The sequence below is a fragment of the Lissotriton helveticus genome, chromosome 12 (genome assembly GCF_964261635.1).
Source record: "Lissotriton helveticus chromosome 12, aLisHel1.1, whole genome shotgun sequence".
Lineage (NCBI taxonomy): Eukaryota > Metazoa > Chordata > Amphibia > Caudata > Salamandridae > Lissotriton > Lissotriton helveticus.
The window spans coordinates 283,295,079-283,313,567 of NC_136073.1; the positions used below are offsets into that span (position 1 = coordinate 283,295,079).

At 43.5% G+C, this 18,489-nt stretch overlaps 1 protein-coding gene across 2 annotated transcripts in view; it reads left to right on the forward strand.

The window, feature by feature from the left end:
- ABCC12 (ATP binding cassette subfamily C member 12) overlaps nt 1–18,489 on the forward strand; it is a 1,077,363-nt gene that overhangs the window by 858,461 nt on the left and 200,413 nt on the right. For both annotated transcript variants that reach the window (XM_078670535.1, XM_078670536.1), the window contains one exon: nt 17,911–18,100. In XM_078670535.1, the coding sequence (XP_078526661.1) occupies nt 17,911–18,100 (190 nt within the window). The remainder of the gene's footprint in view (nt 1–17,910; nt 18,101–18,489) is intronic.

Below are 18,489 nucleotides of genomic sequence, written 5' to 3' on the forward strand. Positions count from 1 at the left end.
CCCCGCCTTCCTGACGCGCTGAGAACGAGACGCTGCCTTTCTCCTGCCGAGAAATCCAGCTCCGGCGCTTCCAAGCAGCCCTCGCAGGCAGCTGGAATATCAAGACCTGGGATAAGAGATACCAGCCCTCCATCATTCTAGATCTCAGGTACAGAACTGAATAACCCCTTGCAGAGAATTCTCGAATCAGTCCCTTGGCAAAACAAACTTAAACTGCTACTTATCTACTCCCGCCCACGTATTAGGCTTAGGTCAGGTACACTGGGGTAGGCGTGGTTAGAAGCACCAGTTGAGTATGATTAGTCAAATGTATATATGTATGTATCTATTTTATCCATTTTAAAGTATCATATGGCTCAGAAACCATATCAATGCTTTTACAGTATTATTTTATAATTCTGTCTCTACTGTATGCACTTTACTTAACTACAAGTATTGCAATAATAGCGATTCATTTCTCTTGTATGAGAAAAGAGACTGATCAATAAATAACATCTTTTATTGAACCACGCCCATCTCTTATTTCTCTACAAAACTGGTGAAACTAAGAATGCACGTACTGACTGAGTAAAATAAGTTGTCTATTGTTTTCACACGACTCTAGAGATACACTCTTGATTAGGGGAGAGCAAAGTTGTCATGTTCTATGGTTGTCAGAAACTAAATCCCTTCTTGTCTATCCAGGGAGGTTAAAATCCTCCTTGCCTATTCGAGAAAGTTTCTAGTGAACTCTGAGCTAGCTGGCAAACACAAAACTTTAAGTCTAATATCGTCGGTAGAAGACCTAGTTAACCTCTGCCCTAGGTCTATACTATTGAAGATATTATTCCAATGTGCAGAGCCTATTGGGATAATAGGAACTACACTACATGGCGCCCAACTTTTGGATAGGCGATAAAACTAACGCAAGACATTAGAGTAACTCAGTCGTGCTTTTTCACACAGAACCCCTTTTTTCCCATTTTTTTTTGTTTAAATATCCTTTATTAGGGGTATAGGAGAAGTAAGACATGAATAGTACAGTACATATAGCATTACATCTCAAAGATGTCTGTCAGGTATACGGGGCCTAGCACCCAATGCTCTGGTTCACTTTCTTCATACTTCATGACTATATTTGCCATCACAAACGTTTCAAACCATGTTCGTGTAACAAGGATATAAATTCCGAAATAAACATCAAGGGAAGGAGGGGAGGGTAGGGAACAGGGGACATAAGAGGGAAATCAGGAAGGGGTGGATATGGTCGGCTAATGCTGGAGTAAGATGTGTGTGTCTTTGTGTGGGTGTGTCGTCATGAGGGACGTGGGTGTCACTCAGAAGTGTCAAACGAAGTGGGCATGGCCTGGGGGGGTGGGAGTTCGTCGATCACTACAGATATCGGGCATGAAGGGGAGAATGTGCTGGTGGGGGTGCCATCATAGGCGATCTCATGGAGTATGTACAAGGGGTGCATCGTCGGTATTGTCCGGGTGGACGACTCCTGACGTGGTGTGTGCGAGAAGGTGTTCCCTGTGAAAAGAGAGGAGCATTGTGTCCTAGAATTGCGCAATCGGGAATTGACGGAGGCCTGCCGTTTCCTCGTTATGGAGGGCGGTGCTTTCCGCCTTAGCCCAGGTGTCTAGGGATGCGTACCAGTGTTCTGGTAGTGGCGGGGCAGACCTCTTCCAGTGTTTCGTGAGCAATCTTTTTGCCGTGAGGAGGGCAAGGTCCCAGAAGCGAGAGGGGGCTTTGTTTAGTGGAGTCCGCTTATACAGGCCAAGTAAGCATGCCTCCCACGTGTGCGGGATCGTCATGCCCGTGCATTTGTCTAGTGTCGTCAATATCGCCCCCCAATATGTCTGAATCTGTGGGCACTGCCAAAGCATGTGTAGTAAATCTGCCCCTTCCAGCGCACATCTCGGGCACGTGGCCGCCGCTCCCGGGAAATAGCAGTTAATCTTACAGGGCGAGAGGTACGCTCTGTGTAGTATGTAGAACTGTATTAGTTTAAAACGCGCGTTCCGTGGCACTTGTCTGGGGCCCAATAGGATCATCTTCCACTCCTTATCCGTCCAGTCCCTCCCTCTGTCAGTGGCCCAATGGTCGCGCAGTGGTTGCAGCGATAGTTGTGTGTGTGACAGCAGCGCCTGGTGCAACCAGTGCACCACATGTGTGCCATCCCCCATGACATGCAGGCTCTGGATCAATTGGTGTATCGGAAGTTCCTCCGTGATGTTGCCCCACCGCTGTGTGTACGCCAACAGGATTGAGGCGTGCCGTAAAAATTGACCCGCCGGGAGACCTGTGTCTGCCGCTAGCATTGCAAATGGTATCAGGACACCATCGGCGTACAGGTCTGCCATAGTGTCCACCCCCGTGCGCGTCCATGGTTCTAGCGCTGTTTCCGTGACTACAGAGGTGGACCAGGGGGTGCCCAGTAGTGGTAGCGCCGGGGCGTATGGCTTGGTCGCCCTCGTGAGCCGTAGGCTTCTGACATAGCAACGTATCGCCACGGCGACGTGTAACTGAGTGGATTTCCTTGGGTTTGTCAGGGGGTGGAATGTGGCATGTATCCGCGTGAGGGAGTATATGTCCGTGTTCGTAGCAGTGTCTCCTAAGTGGTTGCCCGCTAGCCAGGCAGTGACCCATTGTAGCTGGGCTGCCAGATAATAAAGTTCAAGGTTCGGTACCGCAAGGCCTCCCTCATCTACTGGGGCATATAGTTTCCGGAGGGCTACTCTAGGCCGGCCTGCGTTCCATATCAGGTCTCTGACCATTGAGGCCAGTTCCCTAAAGGTGCGCGCCGGTACGTACACCGGCAGGTTGGCGAAATAATATAAGAGTCTGGGGAGTACAATCATTTTGGTCAGTGTCACTCTACTCGGGACATTGAGTGGCAGGGATTTCCAGAAGGTGATCTGGGATTTTATAGACGTGATGGCACGCGTCAGGTTTCCATCTAGAACATCTTGTGGTGTCCTGTGGATATGTATACCCAGGTATTTGAACGTCGTGTGGTGCCATGGCAGCTGTTCCCCATTGATCGTGACCCCGGGGTCAGGGAGGTCAGGGTTGAACGAGTAAGCACCTGACTTGGCCCAGTTAACCTTAAGGCCTGACATGGTCTCAAAGGATTGAAAGATCTCCGAGAGGCGCCGGGGTATGTGGGTGAGGTCCCTGATGTATAATAGGAGGTCGTCCGCATATAGCGAGACCGCGTGTATGCCGTCTGCGAGCGGGATCCCCCAGTGTGTATCCTCTGCGCGCAGCAGTGCAGCCAGGGGTTCAATGGCTAATGAGAACAGCAGCGGGGATAGCGGGCAGCCCTGCCTGGTGCCGCGTTGCACTCTAATGGCGTCCGAAAGTAGCCCGCCCGTGCGAACTCGTACCATCGGGCGCCTATATAGTAATCCCACCAGCTCAATGAAGTCGTCCCCGAGATCAAATCTGTTTAGCACTGCCAGCAGATAAGGCCACTCGAGCGAATCGAACGCCTTTTCCAGGTCCAAAACTAGACAGCCCGAGCTGGGCCAATCTTGTATTGCATACTGTTGGACTCTGAATAATCTACGGATATTTTGGGAGGTGCATCTGGAGGGCACAAAGCCGTTCTGGTCATCGTGTATTAAGCCGGGTACCAGCCCTGCCAGTCGTCGGGCCAGAGTCGAGGCAAGGATCTTGTAATCAGTGTTAAGCAACGCTAGGGGCCTATACGAGCCGAGTTGTGTTTCGTCTCTGCCTGGCTTCAGGAGGGACACCAATGTTGCTTCATTCATGGACTGGGGTAAGGCTAAGTCTTCCAGCACCGCAGCAAACACCCTCAGGAGCTCCGGGGTCAGGATGTCAGAGCATGCCTTATAGTACTCCGCTGGCAACCCATCAGGGCCAGGCGCCTTGCCGTTCGAAAGGGCAGAGATGGCGTCGCGGAGTTCCTCGGCAATCAACGGCGACCCCAGGTCCTCACGTTGATCATCTGTCAGGGTTGGCAGCACGATGTCTTCCAAATATGTGGCTATAGCCGATGGTGTAGTTAGTAGTCGGGACTTGTATAGCGCACTGTAATGAGCCACAAAGGCTTCGTGTATCTGCGCCTGTGTGTACACCACCGGGCCCGCCAGCGATTGCACCGCCGCCACCGGCGTGACACGTTGTTCGCGTTGGATCAGCCACACCAACAATTTGCCTGGCTTGTCTCCAGAGTGGTGAGTGCGGGCTGCGTGGGCCTTGTAATTGATATTTTTCAAGCTGTCAATCAGAGTAGCATGCTCTGCCCGTGCTTGTAGTAAAGAACCCCTTTTTTCCCATAATACTCCGAAGACGTCTGGAGTGAGTGAAAGGTCATATCCGCCAAACCTCGCAGGAGGAGACTCCTATGTATGGTTCTTGGTTTATTCAACGTTGAAGGATACACTGTTCCAAAATATTGTGCATCTAATCTTTGTTCCATAGAAACCTGATCTGCAAACAAACAGAATAACCTTTCTGTCAGTAAAATGACAGAAAGTGAAGACGAAAGGGAGACAGTTAGACTAGCAGCTGAACTCCTAGAAGCAGACAATACTCTGCTGGAAAATGACCCAAATGCAAAGGGTCAACATAAGGAAATCTATAACCCTAAAACTTATAGAAAATGGACTGACACCAAGAGGTGGTACAGTCATATTCGTAATTGAGGCACACGAATATCGGCAGACAGAGGTATTCTATTCATGGATAAACTTTCCAGCAGCAAACGCTGTAACAAAGGACTTCCACTATTACAAAATAGAGGAACCTCCTAGTGAGTACACTCCTTTCGAGGAAGTGGAAATATCACTCAAATTCCAAGAGCACCTGCTCTTGTTTCATGGCGCCCTAAAACATAATAATCACATCACCAGGCTCGGTCCACTAGGTAGACCAGGAGCAACGTGGCCGGTCCTAGCCGGATATACACCACATCCAGACATTGAAGAAATGACTGCACCAGAGCTTTTAACACAGCTAAAACAATTAATAAAAATACATAGACAATTAGTCCAATATGTAATGCGGACTTCAACAATCCAACCAGCAATTAAAATTCCACAGCTGACCAATCATCAGGGGAACACAAATAAAATTACACCTCAGAACATACAGTCCTGTCTAGGTAAAGTACCCGCAAAACGGGAACAAATTCCTTTCTGGCTAGCACAAAAAATCACTCAAATAGAGGCGGTGTTTCCAGATACCACCCCTGTTGAGAAACATAGGATTCTGACTATCTGTCTCCCAATGGGAATCGCACCACATGTGGAGGACTGTGACACTTGGGGAACAGTCTTTGCTTCCATTTACACAAAAACACATGGTGTACCATCCATGTCAGTAATACCAGATGCGCTAAAACAGATTCAAGATGAATACGGTCCAGAACCCGCTTTAACTCTCGGTATGAAACTACTGAAAGATTTCAAGCAGGTCTCAGCAATATTATTAGCCAACATAAAGGGAGAAGCAGCAAATGTGGCGATTCGCCAGAGGTTAAAAGAGACAAATATAGCAGACCAACCATCTGAGATTGCCAGAATCATAGAAAAATCCTATGAAGAACTAGGAAGAGATAGTTTGGGTGGAATACCAGTGAAACCCCAACTAGTTGAAAGTCCTGAAAAGGTATTTATAAAAAATAATTTAAACAATCAAAAAAAGAACTGGGATGGAAATAAACAATCCAATCCTAAAGAAAAAAGATTCCAGTCCAGAGGAAGGTCTCCTTGGCAGAGAGAAAGACCTCCCGACCAAGGACGCAAGTCTCCCCAACGGGAGCCCTCTGTGAAAAAATACAACCTTAGAAATAGGGATAATATAAAGAAACCTGATAGATATCAAGATATTGATACACGTCCCTCTAAATCTTTTCAGACTTCCTCGCAGAAATCGGAAAGAAGAGGACGATCAGAACAAAGGGAAGAGCACGTCAAGTCCAAAGACAAAGAACCTGCTCATCTGAATAAAAAATTAAAATTTCCAAAAAAGAAGGTAGCCAGTATTAAAGTAATCAACAATGCCGAGAATACTGAGGACACAGCTGAAAAACGGAGAATGGGCTCAGACAATGCTAGACAGCGCAGCAGAAGTGAGCATAGCTCGCAAAGTCCTTATGAATCATCTGGAGACAGTGGACACGAATGAATACATTCAGGTGGAAACTGCAGATACCAGAGTTAGCAAACCTCATAAAATATATGAAATAACATTGCGTATAGAGGGGGATAAGACTAGAAAAATAAGGGGACTATTTTAGGATAATGTGTCCAAGGGCTATGACATCCTTCTAGCTGAACAAGACTGACCTCCAGAGTTTGTCAGGGAGTGCCCACATGGCGAAGAAATAATTATGCCTGCCTTCTCAAATCATATTCCAATTCATAAAAAATATACACTTGCAAGAAAGTGGGCAGTAGCTCAGGCCCCTGCCTTATATAAAAATCATGTGGGATGGGATGAGGACTCTCCTCCTCACAAAATCCAGTTAAAATCACAACCTACTGCACAGAGGCAGTACCCGATTAAGCAAGAAGCTAAAAAACAGGTAAAAGAGATCTTAGATCAACTTGAATACCAGGGGGTGATTGAAACTTGCACCTCACAAATGAACAACCCTTTGTTTCCTGTCTCCAAGCCAGACAATTCATATCGTCTTGTTTTGGACTACAGACACCTTAACTCATGTTGCAAAACATTTGCGGTACAAAACTCGCATAGTGCTGCACTAATGAATAACATAGTGCGCAAAAAATACAAAACAACCTTAGACATTTCTAATGGATTCTTTTGTCAAAATATAGCACCAGAGAGCAGATATTTGACGGCGTTCTCAATAAATGGCACGCAAAAGAATTTCTGTCGTTTGCCCCAGGGGTTCAAGAACAGCCCAGGGTTATTCTCAGCGAGGGTAACAGAGTTACTACAAACCTATGATGACGAGGCATTATCTTATGTCGATGACATCTATCTAACAGATGATGACTTGGATACTCACTTGGAGAGAGTGAACACCATAATACTTGGGTTCGCAGCAGAGGGTTACAAATGTAACTTTAAAAAGTCAAGAATTGCCCATCTAACAGTCCTGTTTTTAGGATATGAACTATCAAGTGAAGGCAAAAGCCTGGCTGACAATTTCCTAGAGAAATGTGCTGTAATCCAAGCACCCAGAACACTAAAAAACCTACAATCAATTCTAGGCTTCCTGAATTTCGGAAGAACTTATATTATAAATTATGCAGAAAGGGTCAAACCCCTTTATGATCTAATAAAACCAGATTTTAAAAGAATCAATTGGACTCAAAAACACACAGAAATTTTGAGATCTTTACAAACAGACATGTTAATTAAAACAAAATTACAAACACGTGACAACACACGCAACCTTGTGATTCGAGTCATCCCAGGAAGATGCGGATTCACATACCTGACCTCTAATGAGGGAGAGAAGGTACCAATAGCATACAAATCACATTTGTACACAGAAGCTGAAAAAAGGTTCAGCATTAAGGAAAACATTGTTCATGCGGTTCAAACAGCTGTAGAAAAAGAAAAATACCAAGCAGACGGTAGACAGGTTACAGTCAGAACAGCAGAATCAGCTTTTGAGGCATTAACAACACCATGTAATTTACCAACAACTGCACTAAATCCAGAATGGATACAATGGGTAAATTCTGTTGCTACAGACAAAGTAAAATACTATTTTGACCCGGAAATGAAAGAATTAAAATATCTAGAATATGAGAAAGAATACCCTCTGCCAATCGACATTCTGCCTTTACGACAGTACGCCTGTGTAATACATACAGACGGGCATGCTCAACCCTCAGTTTGGGGAGAGCTGGCTTACAAGGCCACATGCGAAATTGTAAAAGAAGTGTGGCGCGGAGGTAAATTAAGACCTCTACTTACAAAAACACACTCAGTGGAAAATAATTCAGAACAACAAACGGAAATAATTTCATTAAAAATGGCGCTAGATAATGCCGATCGCGAATTCCCGACACTTATTGTGTGCGATTCGTATTACTGCGTCAAAACATACAATAACGATTTGAAGAAATGGATTCAAAACGGTTACAAAGATGACACAGGTGCAACAATAAAGCAAAAAGTGCTTTGGGAACAAGTAGTTCTTTTACAGAAAGAACTACCAAAAACTCACGTGATACATTCACTGAGTCATCAGCGTGATGGCGTTCACGTTGCAGGGAATTCATTGGCTGAGACAGCCACAGCGGGAGCAACTAAACCGGCTTCCGTAGCTACAAAAAAACGTACAGTAAAACACATTGACGGTGAAACTGTGCTGGCGGTGAAAACGTCATCAAAAGGCGACTGTTCAGCACTACCGATCAATTATCCACTCAATTATACATACATAATCGATGCAAACTCAGTCCCTTTTGCTCGAATCCCTGGAGTGGGGGATAGAGTGATTCCAAACACGGACAGGAGAGGCTTGTTAATAGCAGACGCACATATGGTTGAGGGTCTCAGACACCTTAAGCTAAAAGATTCTCTGGAAGAATTACAATCAGTGTACTGGTGGCCAGGCATGAGCCTGCATCATCACATTTTTGTAAAAAACTGCCCAGACTGCAATAGAGATCGCAGTGGCGAGCGGGGAGGACTATTGCCATGGCATTTCACTCCAGATAAACAACAACAATAGGAAAGCACCCATCATGAAAAAAGCGCTATATTAACATAAAAAGACTAATTTACACTTATAATGTAGACCCCAGCGCTCGGCTGACGTCTGGACTGTTATAAAAGCATTTGCGAGTCTATAATGGCATATACGCTAGGAGCATGCTACGTTTTGACTAATTTATTCCTTTTAGCCTTCAAGCTTATGGGGAAGCATGGCCAAATGAGCATAGCATAGCGGGACTCTTCTCACTTCCTTCCTGAGGGATACGGGATGGTGTAAAGAAAAAACCAAGACATAAAGCAATCCATAACGGAAAAGGTATTAGGTTCGGGAGCTGGGTGGGTCAAACATCTAATAAGTGTCCAACGTAGTCTAAATAACCTGCCAAGGAATTCTCTGAAAGGGTTCAGTCCGTACGAACTATTGTTCGGGACTAGAATGATGATCCAAGATCTTGATAGTCAGACTTCAGTGGTTAAAGACAAAAGCTTTGATATCAAAGATCGTTTGGCTATTTTACAGGACTTAAATGAAACAAGAAAAGACCTGAGCAACATAAAGTTGAAACAACAGCCAACAACCACTGAAGAGAAACCACCTGTCCCAGCAAGGCCTGTCTGGATTCCAAAAGTCAGGGATCTAGTCAGAGAGAAGATCGCGGTAAAGAAGGAATTTGGGCCTTCTTACAGAAAAGCAGTTCCTGTCTTGTCTGTCAACGGGACAAGATCAGTAGTACTACCGCCCCTTGCTGGTAAAAAGGAGAACCGAGTTGTATCCATCAACCTGGTTAAACCACAATCATGTGGCCGATAACAAACAGTAGGCCAAGTGGACTCCCAAGAAGTAGCAGAACACCAATGTTTGCTACGAATACAGAGGCTCAAACTGGAAGACTGATCACATTTGGGAAATCTACAGTGAATCAACAAGGACTATGCAACAAAGCAATGGAACTTGAACCTCTTAAAACCCAAATTAAAACTTTTCATCAAGAAACAACAACCTATGATGATGTAACTGCAGACTTTGCTAATGAAACAAAGCAAAATCCAAAAACAATTGGAACAATTGACAGAACAGCATCCGGCTACTTCATCAACTTCGATGATTCATCTGAAGACCTGAGTGAAGCAAAGAAACAGCCATCAACAAAAACTTTTAAAGACAAAGCTAAGGAACTTTTTCAACAGCTGAAAGAAACCTATCTGATCTCTCCATGGATTGAATTTTGGGTGGCATTCGGTGCATTTATCCTCATTCTTTGGCTCATCTTAGTACTATGTTTGGGACATTTCATTGAAGGGAAATATGCTAAAATGGACACAGCAAGCCAGAAAATCAACTTGGTCCATAAACCACACACATCTTCACACATCGAGAAAAGAGAACTTTCTTCAGTAAACTTCACAGCCAATCCTATACCAGGCGGTGTAGCATGGGACAAAACTGATTATGAAATCTATGGTCCGGTTGAAATCCTGAAGTATCCACACCAATTCAAGATCTCATTGAGTGACTTTGTAAAACCGAGCTCATTTGCTGATAATTGGGACTTTGAAAGTATTAATGACATGATGTCTGATCTTGTGATGTCTGCTAAATTTACAGAACATGATTATTTGCAGGGTTCGTCTAATTATGATCAGATGTTCTGCTACAACCATTATGGTAACCATTATCTACATAAATCTGCTCAACCTAGAAATGTTTTAAATTATAACCAATGGGAACATTGTGCTACTCCTCCAAAAGACAGCTCAAAAACATTTTATGATAAATATTCATACTTTTCAGGGTTTAACACAAGTAAGGCAGAAACATTTTATTTCAAATTGTCAAATAAGACAGGTATGAAGACCATGCTTACAAACACAAAATTGATATATTCCGATTCATTCTTTGAACAAATGAATACATTTGGGTTTGATTTCTGGAACAATAATATTGAAGCAAAAACTGTTTGGGGTACAAGAGATTGGCAAGTACAAGGTATAGAATCATTGTTTAGAGCCTGTATGATCCCAGAACAAATTATATTTTTGAACGACACTATTCAACAAACTACCTGTCTTGGCTTAGCCAAAATCAAAGATTTAAACAAACCGTCTATTCCAAAGCCAACAGTGAACAGTAATAGCTCTATAGATGTTGAGATAGACGTAAACCATATATTAAACCAAAACAGAACACATCCTGAATGGAAAAAATGGTTGATCTGGCCCACAGATACAAATAACTGTCAAGACAGATTCCTGAACAAAGAACAGGGGTTCACATTGACTAGGCCAGACCCTAGATATTCCCAAAGACAACATCCAGGGATCGTAACAACCTACAGCGTGGGCAAGCTCTGCCTTCAATGGCTACAAACGTCCACACTGGCTGAAATTAAGCAACACCTAACTTTACTTACAGAAGGTGCTGACTTGCGTGATTTCATATTGGGACCACGCAAACAGCGTCAAAAACGTTTCATAGCGGCCTCTATATATGCAGCTTATAACGAAGTCTAGAAAGTAACTCAAATTGGGACAGCAGAAAAAATACGGGAAATTGACCGTATTAATTTGGAAAAATCACTTTCTGTGGTGGACATTGGGTTAATGACTCTGTCCTCCAGAATATATTCTCTGGACAGCATTGTGTCTTCAGCAATCGATATAATATCGCAAGACTTACTGATGTTACAACACAGTCAGTCCCAATTGCGTTCTACTGTACAGCTTGGCTGGACGTTACAAAATTTGCGTTCTGGCTATGTGCCCTGGCGTTTAATCAACACAACGTCATTATTTAATATCTTTAACCTCACTGATAAACAAATCAGTTTGGCACAGAAGGGTGCTGACTATACAATTCTGAGCATTGAAAAACTTGAGAGATTACCATTGACAATGTCAGAACGACCTGTCATTGAATGGATAATACATGGGATAATAAATATTCCGATAACTACTTTCCAGTTTCAATTCTGCCAAAAATATATACAGGCAGGCCAGTATGAAAGGTTGGGTAAAGGATACATTAAGTCAATATGGAACTTGCCCTATACACACGAATGTGTCAGCAATAAAGGCCAGAAAGTGTTTCTCAGTGGCGATAATTGTGCAAGATCACTGAGCGGTACACTTCTGTGTCGGGGTATTAGTTTGCACGGAGCCTGTGAAGGGACTTCAAATAACCTTTCATGTTACCAGCTAGGCACACCTGCAACACGAATAGAACCATTCTTTAGGAGACTCTGGAACGGGAGTTACATTCTAATAGTAGATCGCAGATGTTGTAGTTTGCTGCCCGGAAAACCTTATCTCATAACTGTGACTAGGAAGGTCATGTGCTGTGAACATGTATTGTTCCCCAGCGAGTCTGCAGACAGGGAGGCAAGGTTATGGCCCGATTTGAAAATTGCTTCTATTCGAATAGATACTTTAAGCAGAATGAAGACTGTGCTCCTACAGACGCCGACAAGGCTCACGTCATCAAAAGAAACGTATGATCTCCAAGTTGCAAGGACAACAGAAGAGATTCATTCATTATTATCAACTAATTCCCCCATACATTTCGCAGAAATACTGAACGAAATCTTAAATATTTCTGATACCACTGGTATCTCCAGTGTATTTAAAGCAGTGTTTTCGGGTGCTTTAACTCCATTCAAAGCCATCCTGGGTATTTTTCCAGACTTTGTTCATTCCATTTTTGGCGGACTTCCACTCCTTTTGGGACTAGTAGCGGGTATTCTATTTTTGATCCTGTTATTTCGCTATGGCAAACCATGTCACAGACAAAACACCTGCGACAAGGGAAGAAATGATCCTAGCCATTTGCTACCGGGACCGGGTAACTAAAATCCTTGGACTATCCCGGCTCAGAGACCTGAACATGACTTGGTTTCTTTCATTTAGACCAATGTGGCAAAGTTGTGTTATGCCTGTATTAAGGTGCTTGCTATGCGGCGAAGAATGCGTGTTGGACACCTGTCTGGCACTACAATCGGATGTGCCAATGGACGCAGATACCTTGTTGGGTCCGGTAACGGCTCATGCATTGTGCTGTCCCCAGCGGCTACCAATCCTGATGACGGCATTCGTGGAGTCTTCACCACTACGATTGAGGGGTAGTGAAGTACAAGATGAAAGCAGCAACGATCAGGTACGACCTTCAGTCAGCTATGCTGATCCAAACATCAATGGAGGCAAACATGCTCAGGCTCATGAATGCATGGTAACAACCTTTTCCGAATTAGTGGAACTTACGCAAGAAGCTGTTGACAGTTTTTTCAACAGTCTGAATAATATGATGTTTTCACCAGAGCAGCAGGAATAACTTTGAGCAAACTAGCACTTGGAGTTCCCTACATGCTGAATTTGGCCTTCAACTTTTTTAAGAAAAGCGATATGAAAAAAAAAAATTCATACATTTTTTTTCAGACTGCAAGAACTTTTTTCCCAATTCCAAAATATTTACGATTTTTTGGGACACTTATCTTCTGCTTAAAGTAGACATTATTCTTAGAGAACTGAATTTCTATTTTAGGTAGTCACGAGACATTAGCTATCGTCTAGCACTCTTATACAAAACTTTATGATTGTGATGAAATGGTCTCGCACTTTTTTTTCTGTATTAAGAGCCATTTCATGTGTGGTTTTCGCATTTATTCATGCTGAATTTAAAATATGCGTTATTTGTTTAGCATTATTAGACTGCTTGTGCATATAGTACACGTGATAGTACATGTGATTGTGTTTCGTATGTTTCATAATTCCAATTTTCGGAATGCATATAAATGTATTTTGGGGTGGTACGGTATACACAAACGCTACTGATATTCACTATGCCTAGATTTGTAAATATGGACATAGTCTACGTGGAGTGGGTGTGATGTATTCCTATAGGTACTGTATCGATTCCCCTATTCCTGACCCTGGTTTGGTTAATAATTAACTAGCAGCCATCCAACGGTGCAAAAACCGTTATCTGATTAAGCCACACCACGGCACAGAAGCGCGTTATCTGATTAGGTAATAACGCATGCCATCTAATTAGACAAGCGATATTCCTCCAGCCCCTGATAAGGCATACGGAGTTCTCAAAACAAATCAAACCTACAGCGACCTGGGAAATTCCCATAGCCATTGTTTTGATTTCACCGAGAACTTCAGCAAAAGAATGTGCGAACGAGCCCGTTCATATGACATCCTTATTGACGTATATATGTCCATCTTTACGTCAATCTCGGCACCTTTCAGGTATAAATATTACCGACATTGCCTTAAGCAAACACATGCGGTGGTGACGAGATCGGAGCAGCGAGACGTGCTGAGGAGCCCAGCAGAGAGCGAAGCCCACAGACGCTGCCCCGCCTTCCTGACGCGCTGAGAACGAGATGCTGCCTTTCTCCTGCCGAGAAATCCAGCTCCGGCGCTTCCAAGCAGCCCTCGCAGGCAGCTGGAATATCAAGACCTGGGATAAGAGATACCAGCCCTCCATCATTCTAGATCTCAGGTACAGAACTGAATAACCCCTTGCAGAGAATTCTCGAATCAGTCCCTTGGCAAAACAAACTTAACTTAAACTGCTACTTATCTACTCCCGCCCACGTATTAGGCTTAGGTCAGGTACACTGGGGTAGGCGTGGTTAGAAGCACCAGTTGAGTATGATTAGTCAAATGTATATATGTATGTATCTATTTTATCCATTTTAAAGTATCATATGGCTCAGAAACCATATCAATGCTTTTACAGTATTATTTTATAATTCTGTCTCTACTGTATGCACTTTACTTAACTACAAGTATTGCAATAATAGCGATTCATTTCTCTTGTATGAGAAAAGAGACTGATCAATAAATAACATCTTTTATTGAACCACGCCCATCTCTTATTTCTCTACAAAACTGGTGAAACTAAGAATGCACGTACTGACTGAGTAAAATAAGTTGTCTATTGTTTTCACACGACTCTAGAGATACACTCTTGATTAGGGGAGAGCAAAGTTGTCATGTTCTATGGTTGTCAGAAACTAAATCCCTTCTTGTCTATCCAGGGAGGTTAAAATCCTCCTTGCCTATTCGAGAAAGTTTCTAGTGAACTCTGAGCTAGCTGGCAAACACAAAACTTTAAGTCTAATATCGCCGGTAGAAGACCTAGTTAACCTCTGCCCTAGGTCTATACTATTGAAGATATTATTCCAATGCGCAGAGCCTATTGGGATAATAGGAACTACACTACACCTTTTACCAGGGTTTGGATTTGGATTTGGATTTGTAAAGCGCGTAGCTACCCGAGGGCGTCCCAGCGCTATAGTATCAGCCTAAAGTGATCCTGAGGAGGGATTATTGGGGGAAGAGCCAGGTCTTCAGTAGCCTGCGGAATGACAACAGGTTGGTTTCTTTACGGATGTGAAGGGGGAGGCTATTCCAGAGCTTAGGGGCGTTGTATGCGAAGCGGCGCTTTTCTTATTCTGGGGATGCTGGCAAGGAATAGGGAGTCCGACCTGAGCTGTCTGGTGGATTTATGGGGTTGAATGAGTGGTTTTAATATGGGTGGACCTTTACCTTGTAAGATTTTATGGGAAATGCATAAGGTCTTAAAGGCGATACGGTCCTGGATGGGGAACCAGTGAAGAGCTTTGAGAGAGGGCTTAGCCGAGCATCTTTGTTTAGTTCCCGTGAGGAGTCTTGCTGCGGCATTCCGGGCGTGCTGAAGTTTTTTGATGACAGCTACTGGGGCGCACAAGTATAGGGCGTTTCCATAATCCAGCCTTGAGATGATAAGGCCCTGGATGAGAATTTTTCTAGACTGGGGGGGATGAGGGGGAGGATCTTCTGGGCAGCTCGCATGAGGCCAAAGCAAGTGCCGGCTGTCTTTCTCGCTTGGGATATGAAGCTAAGGTCCTGGTCAAGCCAAAATCCCAGGCTCTTGATTTCGTTTTTTGGAGCGGGGGGGGGGGGCTGCCCATGCTGGGTGGCCAGGCGAGGGATTTGGGGAGTCTGTGCGGGTTGCCTAGGAGCATAATCTCCGATTTCTCACCGTTGAGTTATAATCGGGAGTCGCCCATCCATTTGGATATGATATGCAGGCAGGTAACTAGATTCTCCATAGAATGGTCGACCTGGTTGATGTAGACGACTAGTTGGGTGTCGTCGGCGTACATGACCACCTTTACACCAAATGGTGAGACTATGTCGTCTAAGGGGGCCTTGTAAACGTTAAAAAGTGTGGGGCTCAGGGACGATCCCTGAGGAACCCCACATCGAAGGGGAAGAGCTTTGGAATGGCCGTGACTATCGGCCACTTGGAAGGTCCTATGCTCCAGAAACGATTTTAGCCAGGCCAGGGCAGTCCCAGTGATTCCAGCGTTGTAAAGACGGTGGAGAAGGATGGTGTGGTCCACCGTGTCAAAGGCGGCGCTCAGGTCCAGGAGGATCACTGCCACTGATCCCCCTGTGTCCAAGATGGATCTAGTCTCTTCTGTCACGGCCAGGAGGGCGGTGTCAGTCCCCTGTCCTGGTCTAAACCCTTTCTGGGAGTGGCGGAGGAGGTTGTTGGTCTCTAGAAATGTTGAGAGCTGTTCGTTCACAATTTTTTTCTGCCACTTTGCTGATGCCAGGGAGGAGGGAGATAGGTCGAAAGTTTGAGGGATCTGTGGGGTCTAGGTGGGGGTTTTTAAGGAGTGCGCGTACTATAGCACTTTTCCAGTTGGAAGGGACTGACCCTTGGGAGAGGGAGGCGTTTATTAGCCTAGTTAGGAGGGGGGATATAGTGGGAGCAACTAATTTCAGTTTGCTCATGGGCGCTGGATCTTCCGGGGACCCACCAGTACTTTCCCATTGTGCTTAGTCCAGCAAATGAGTAAATGCTGCAAAATGAACTTACCTGGATTTCGGCACCAACTGGTTCATTTTGTTTGGGGTCAAGATGCTGCTGTGAAGGGAAGCCCTGGAAGAAGGGACCCATGCAGGAGATTAGAGGGATGAAAAAGAAATGGGTTAATATGCACCCCAATTCTCTCAATTTCGCCAACTCGAAGCAGGCGTTCTTCCCACCACAGTCGGCTCGATGGAAAGCCAACTCATAATTCAGACGCCAGTGAACTTGTCTGTACTGCCCTCTAGCAGCTGCATTCCCCATGCCGCCGTTAAGGCAGTCGGTGAATGGCTAGTGGTGGGGGCAGTGCTCCGGTGTTCATTTGTTCTGCAAACCATCAACAATGTAATATGGCATGATGACCACCAACTAGGTGAAGGGGTTTCTGCTTCTGCTTCTGTCACCATTTTGCTAGCATTTCCCTTCCTGCTAAACTCATAATCAGACCCTTAATATTGGGAAAGAAAAAATAAATTGAGCTATGATCTGCATAACAATGCACATGGAAAACACATGAAGAGATGACAGAAAACATTGGAATAGTTTAAAAATTAAACAGTTCTAGACCAAGCATTGTGTAGTGCAACAATAACATCTAATCAAAATATGGTTCCCTAAATATTGTTTCTTCCTTTTTATACATATCACAATATCAAAAAATCTACGCCCAATAGTGCAGTATTTATGCAAACAATATTTAGGCCAACAGTATTTTTGTTATCAATATCTAGTATGCACCCACAACTACAGACCCCAAACATACGCTGGAAAAATGAAAAACACTTTTTTATAATTCACACTGATCTATCATAAAAACAATTAAAAAAGAAAATCCTTTTTGTTTCTGTCAGATCTTGGAACCGAGTTTTAATTTAACTATTTATCTATATGTCTAAACGTGTGTGTATGCTTGACTTTGTGTAATACGAGGATGACACTTTTAAATGCTAAAATGGCAGGTGAGTGTTCTGATTTTTGTTCTGCACTTCATGCGTAGTCCAGTTCATTAGAAAATATCCAAAAACCATTACACTATTGTTCAAGCCATGTGATACATGGTCTATCGAAATTAAAGCTAATGTGATTTATGATTCTATAATGCTATTTTAAAGTTTATTAAACTACAAGGTTTGTATGTTATTGTTTATATGGGTATATGTTGTAACCAATAATAGTAATAGTGCATAGGAAGAAGAGTGAATCAAATAGAGAAGGTGAAAAAAAATCAGAACACCTTCATAATACATTGTGAAATTCCTTCAAGAATAATGCTCTTTAAATCACACCATATTATAACAGAACCTGTTATAGGAACATCTTACAAGAATTACCTTTAGTATTGGTTTGTTTAAAAAAAAGAAAGTTCACCATGTTTATTTTCATTGCAGATTTAAACTGTTAAATGATGACAACTCTTCTCATTACCTCTTATTTAACTGTGCAATGCGGTGGTTATCGCTGAGAACTGAGTTCCTTGTCAACCTCGTAACGATAACAGTAGCACTATTTGTGGTTCTCACTCCTCCTTCAACAGTCAGCACTTCGTCCAAAGGCTTGGCATTATCCTATACTGTGCAGGTAAACATATAGAAAACCCTCATATTAAGAAAAAACACTCTAAGAAGCTTTGTCTACTATCATTACTTCCTGTTGATTGTATACATCTTTGACCAACGTAAGATTTCATTAACTTACCCTCTGGAAGAGGAGGAGACTTTGAATCACAAGATAGAAAGTCGTAAGGATGGCATGCATTTGTATCCTCCTATCTGTGATATAGAATACAGTATTCTAATACAAATGATTGAATATTTTATGGATACTAGTTTCCCCGAAATGCAAGAAAACAGATATTCTGATGTGGTGAAGCAGTAGTATGTATATTTTGTCACTGTTTTATATGTAAGAATATGGGTTAGGTGCTCTTTATGATTGGGACTTTTTTGTGTTCTGTAAAGCTATTGCAA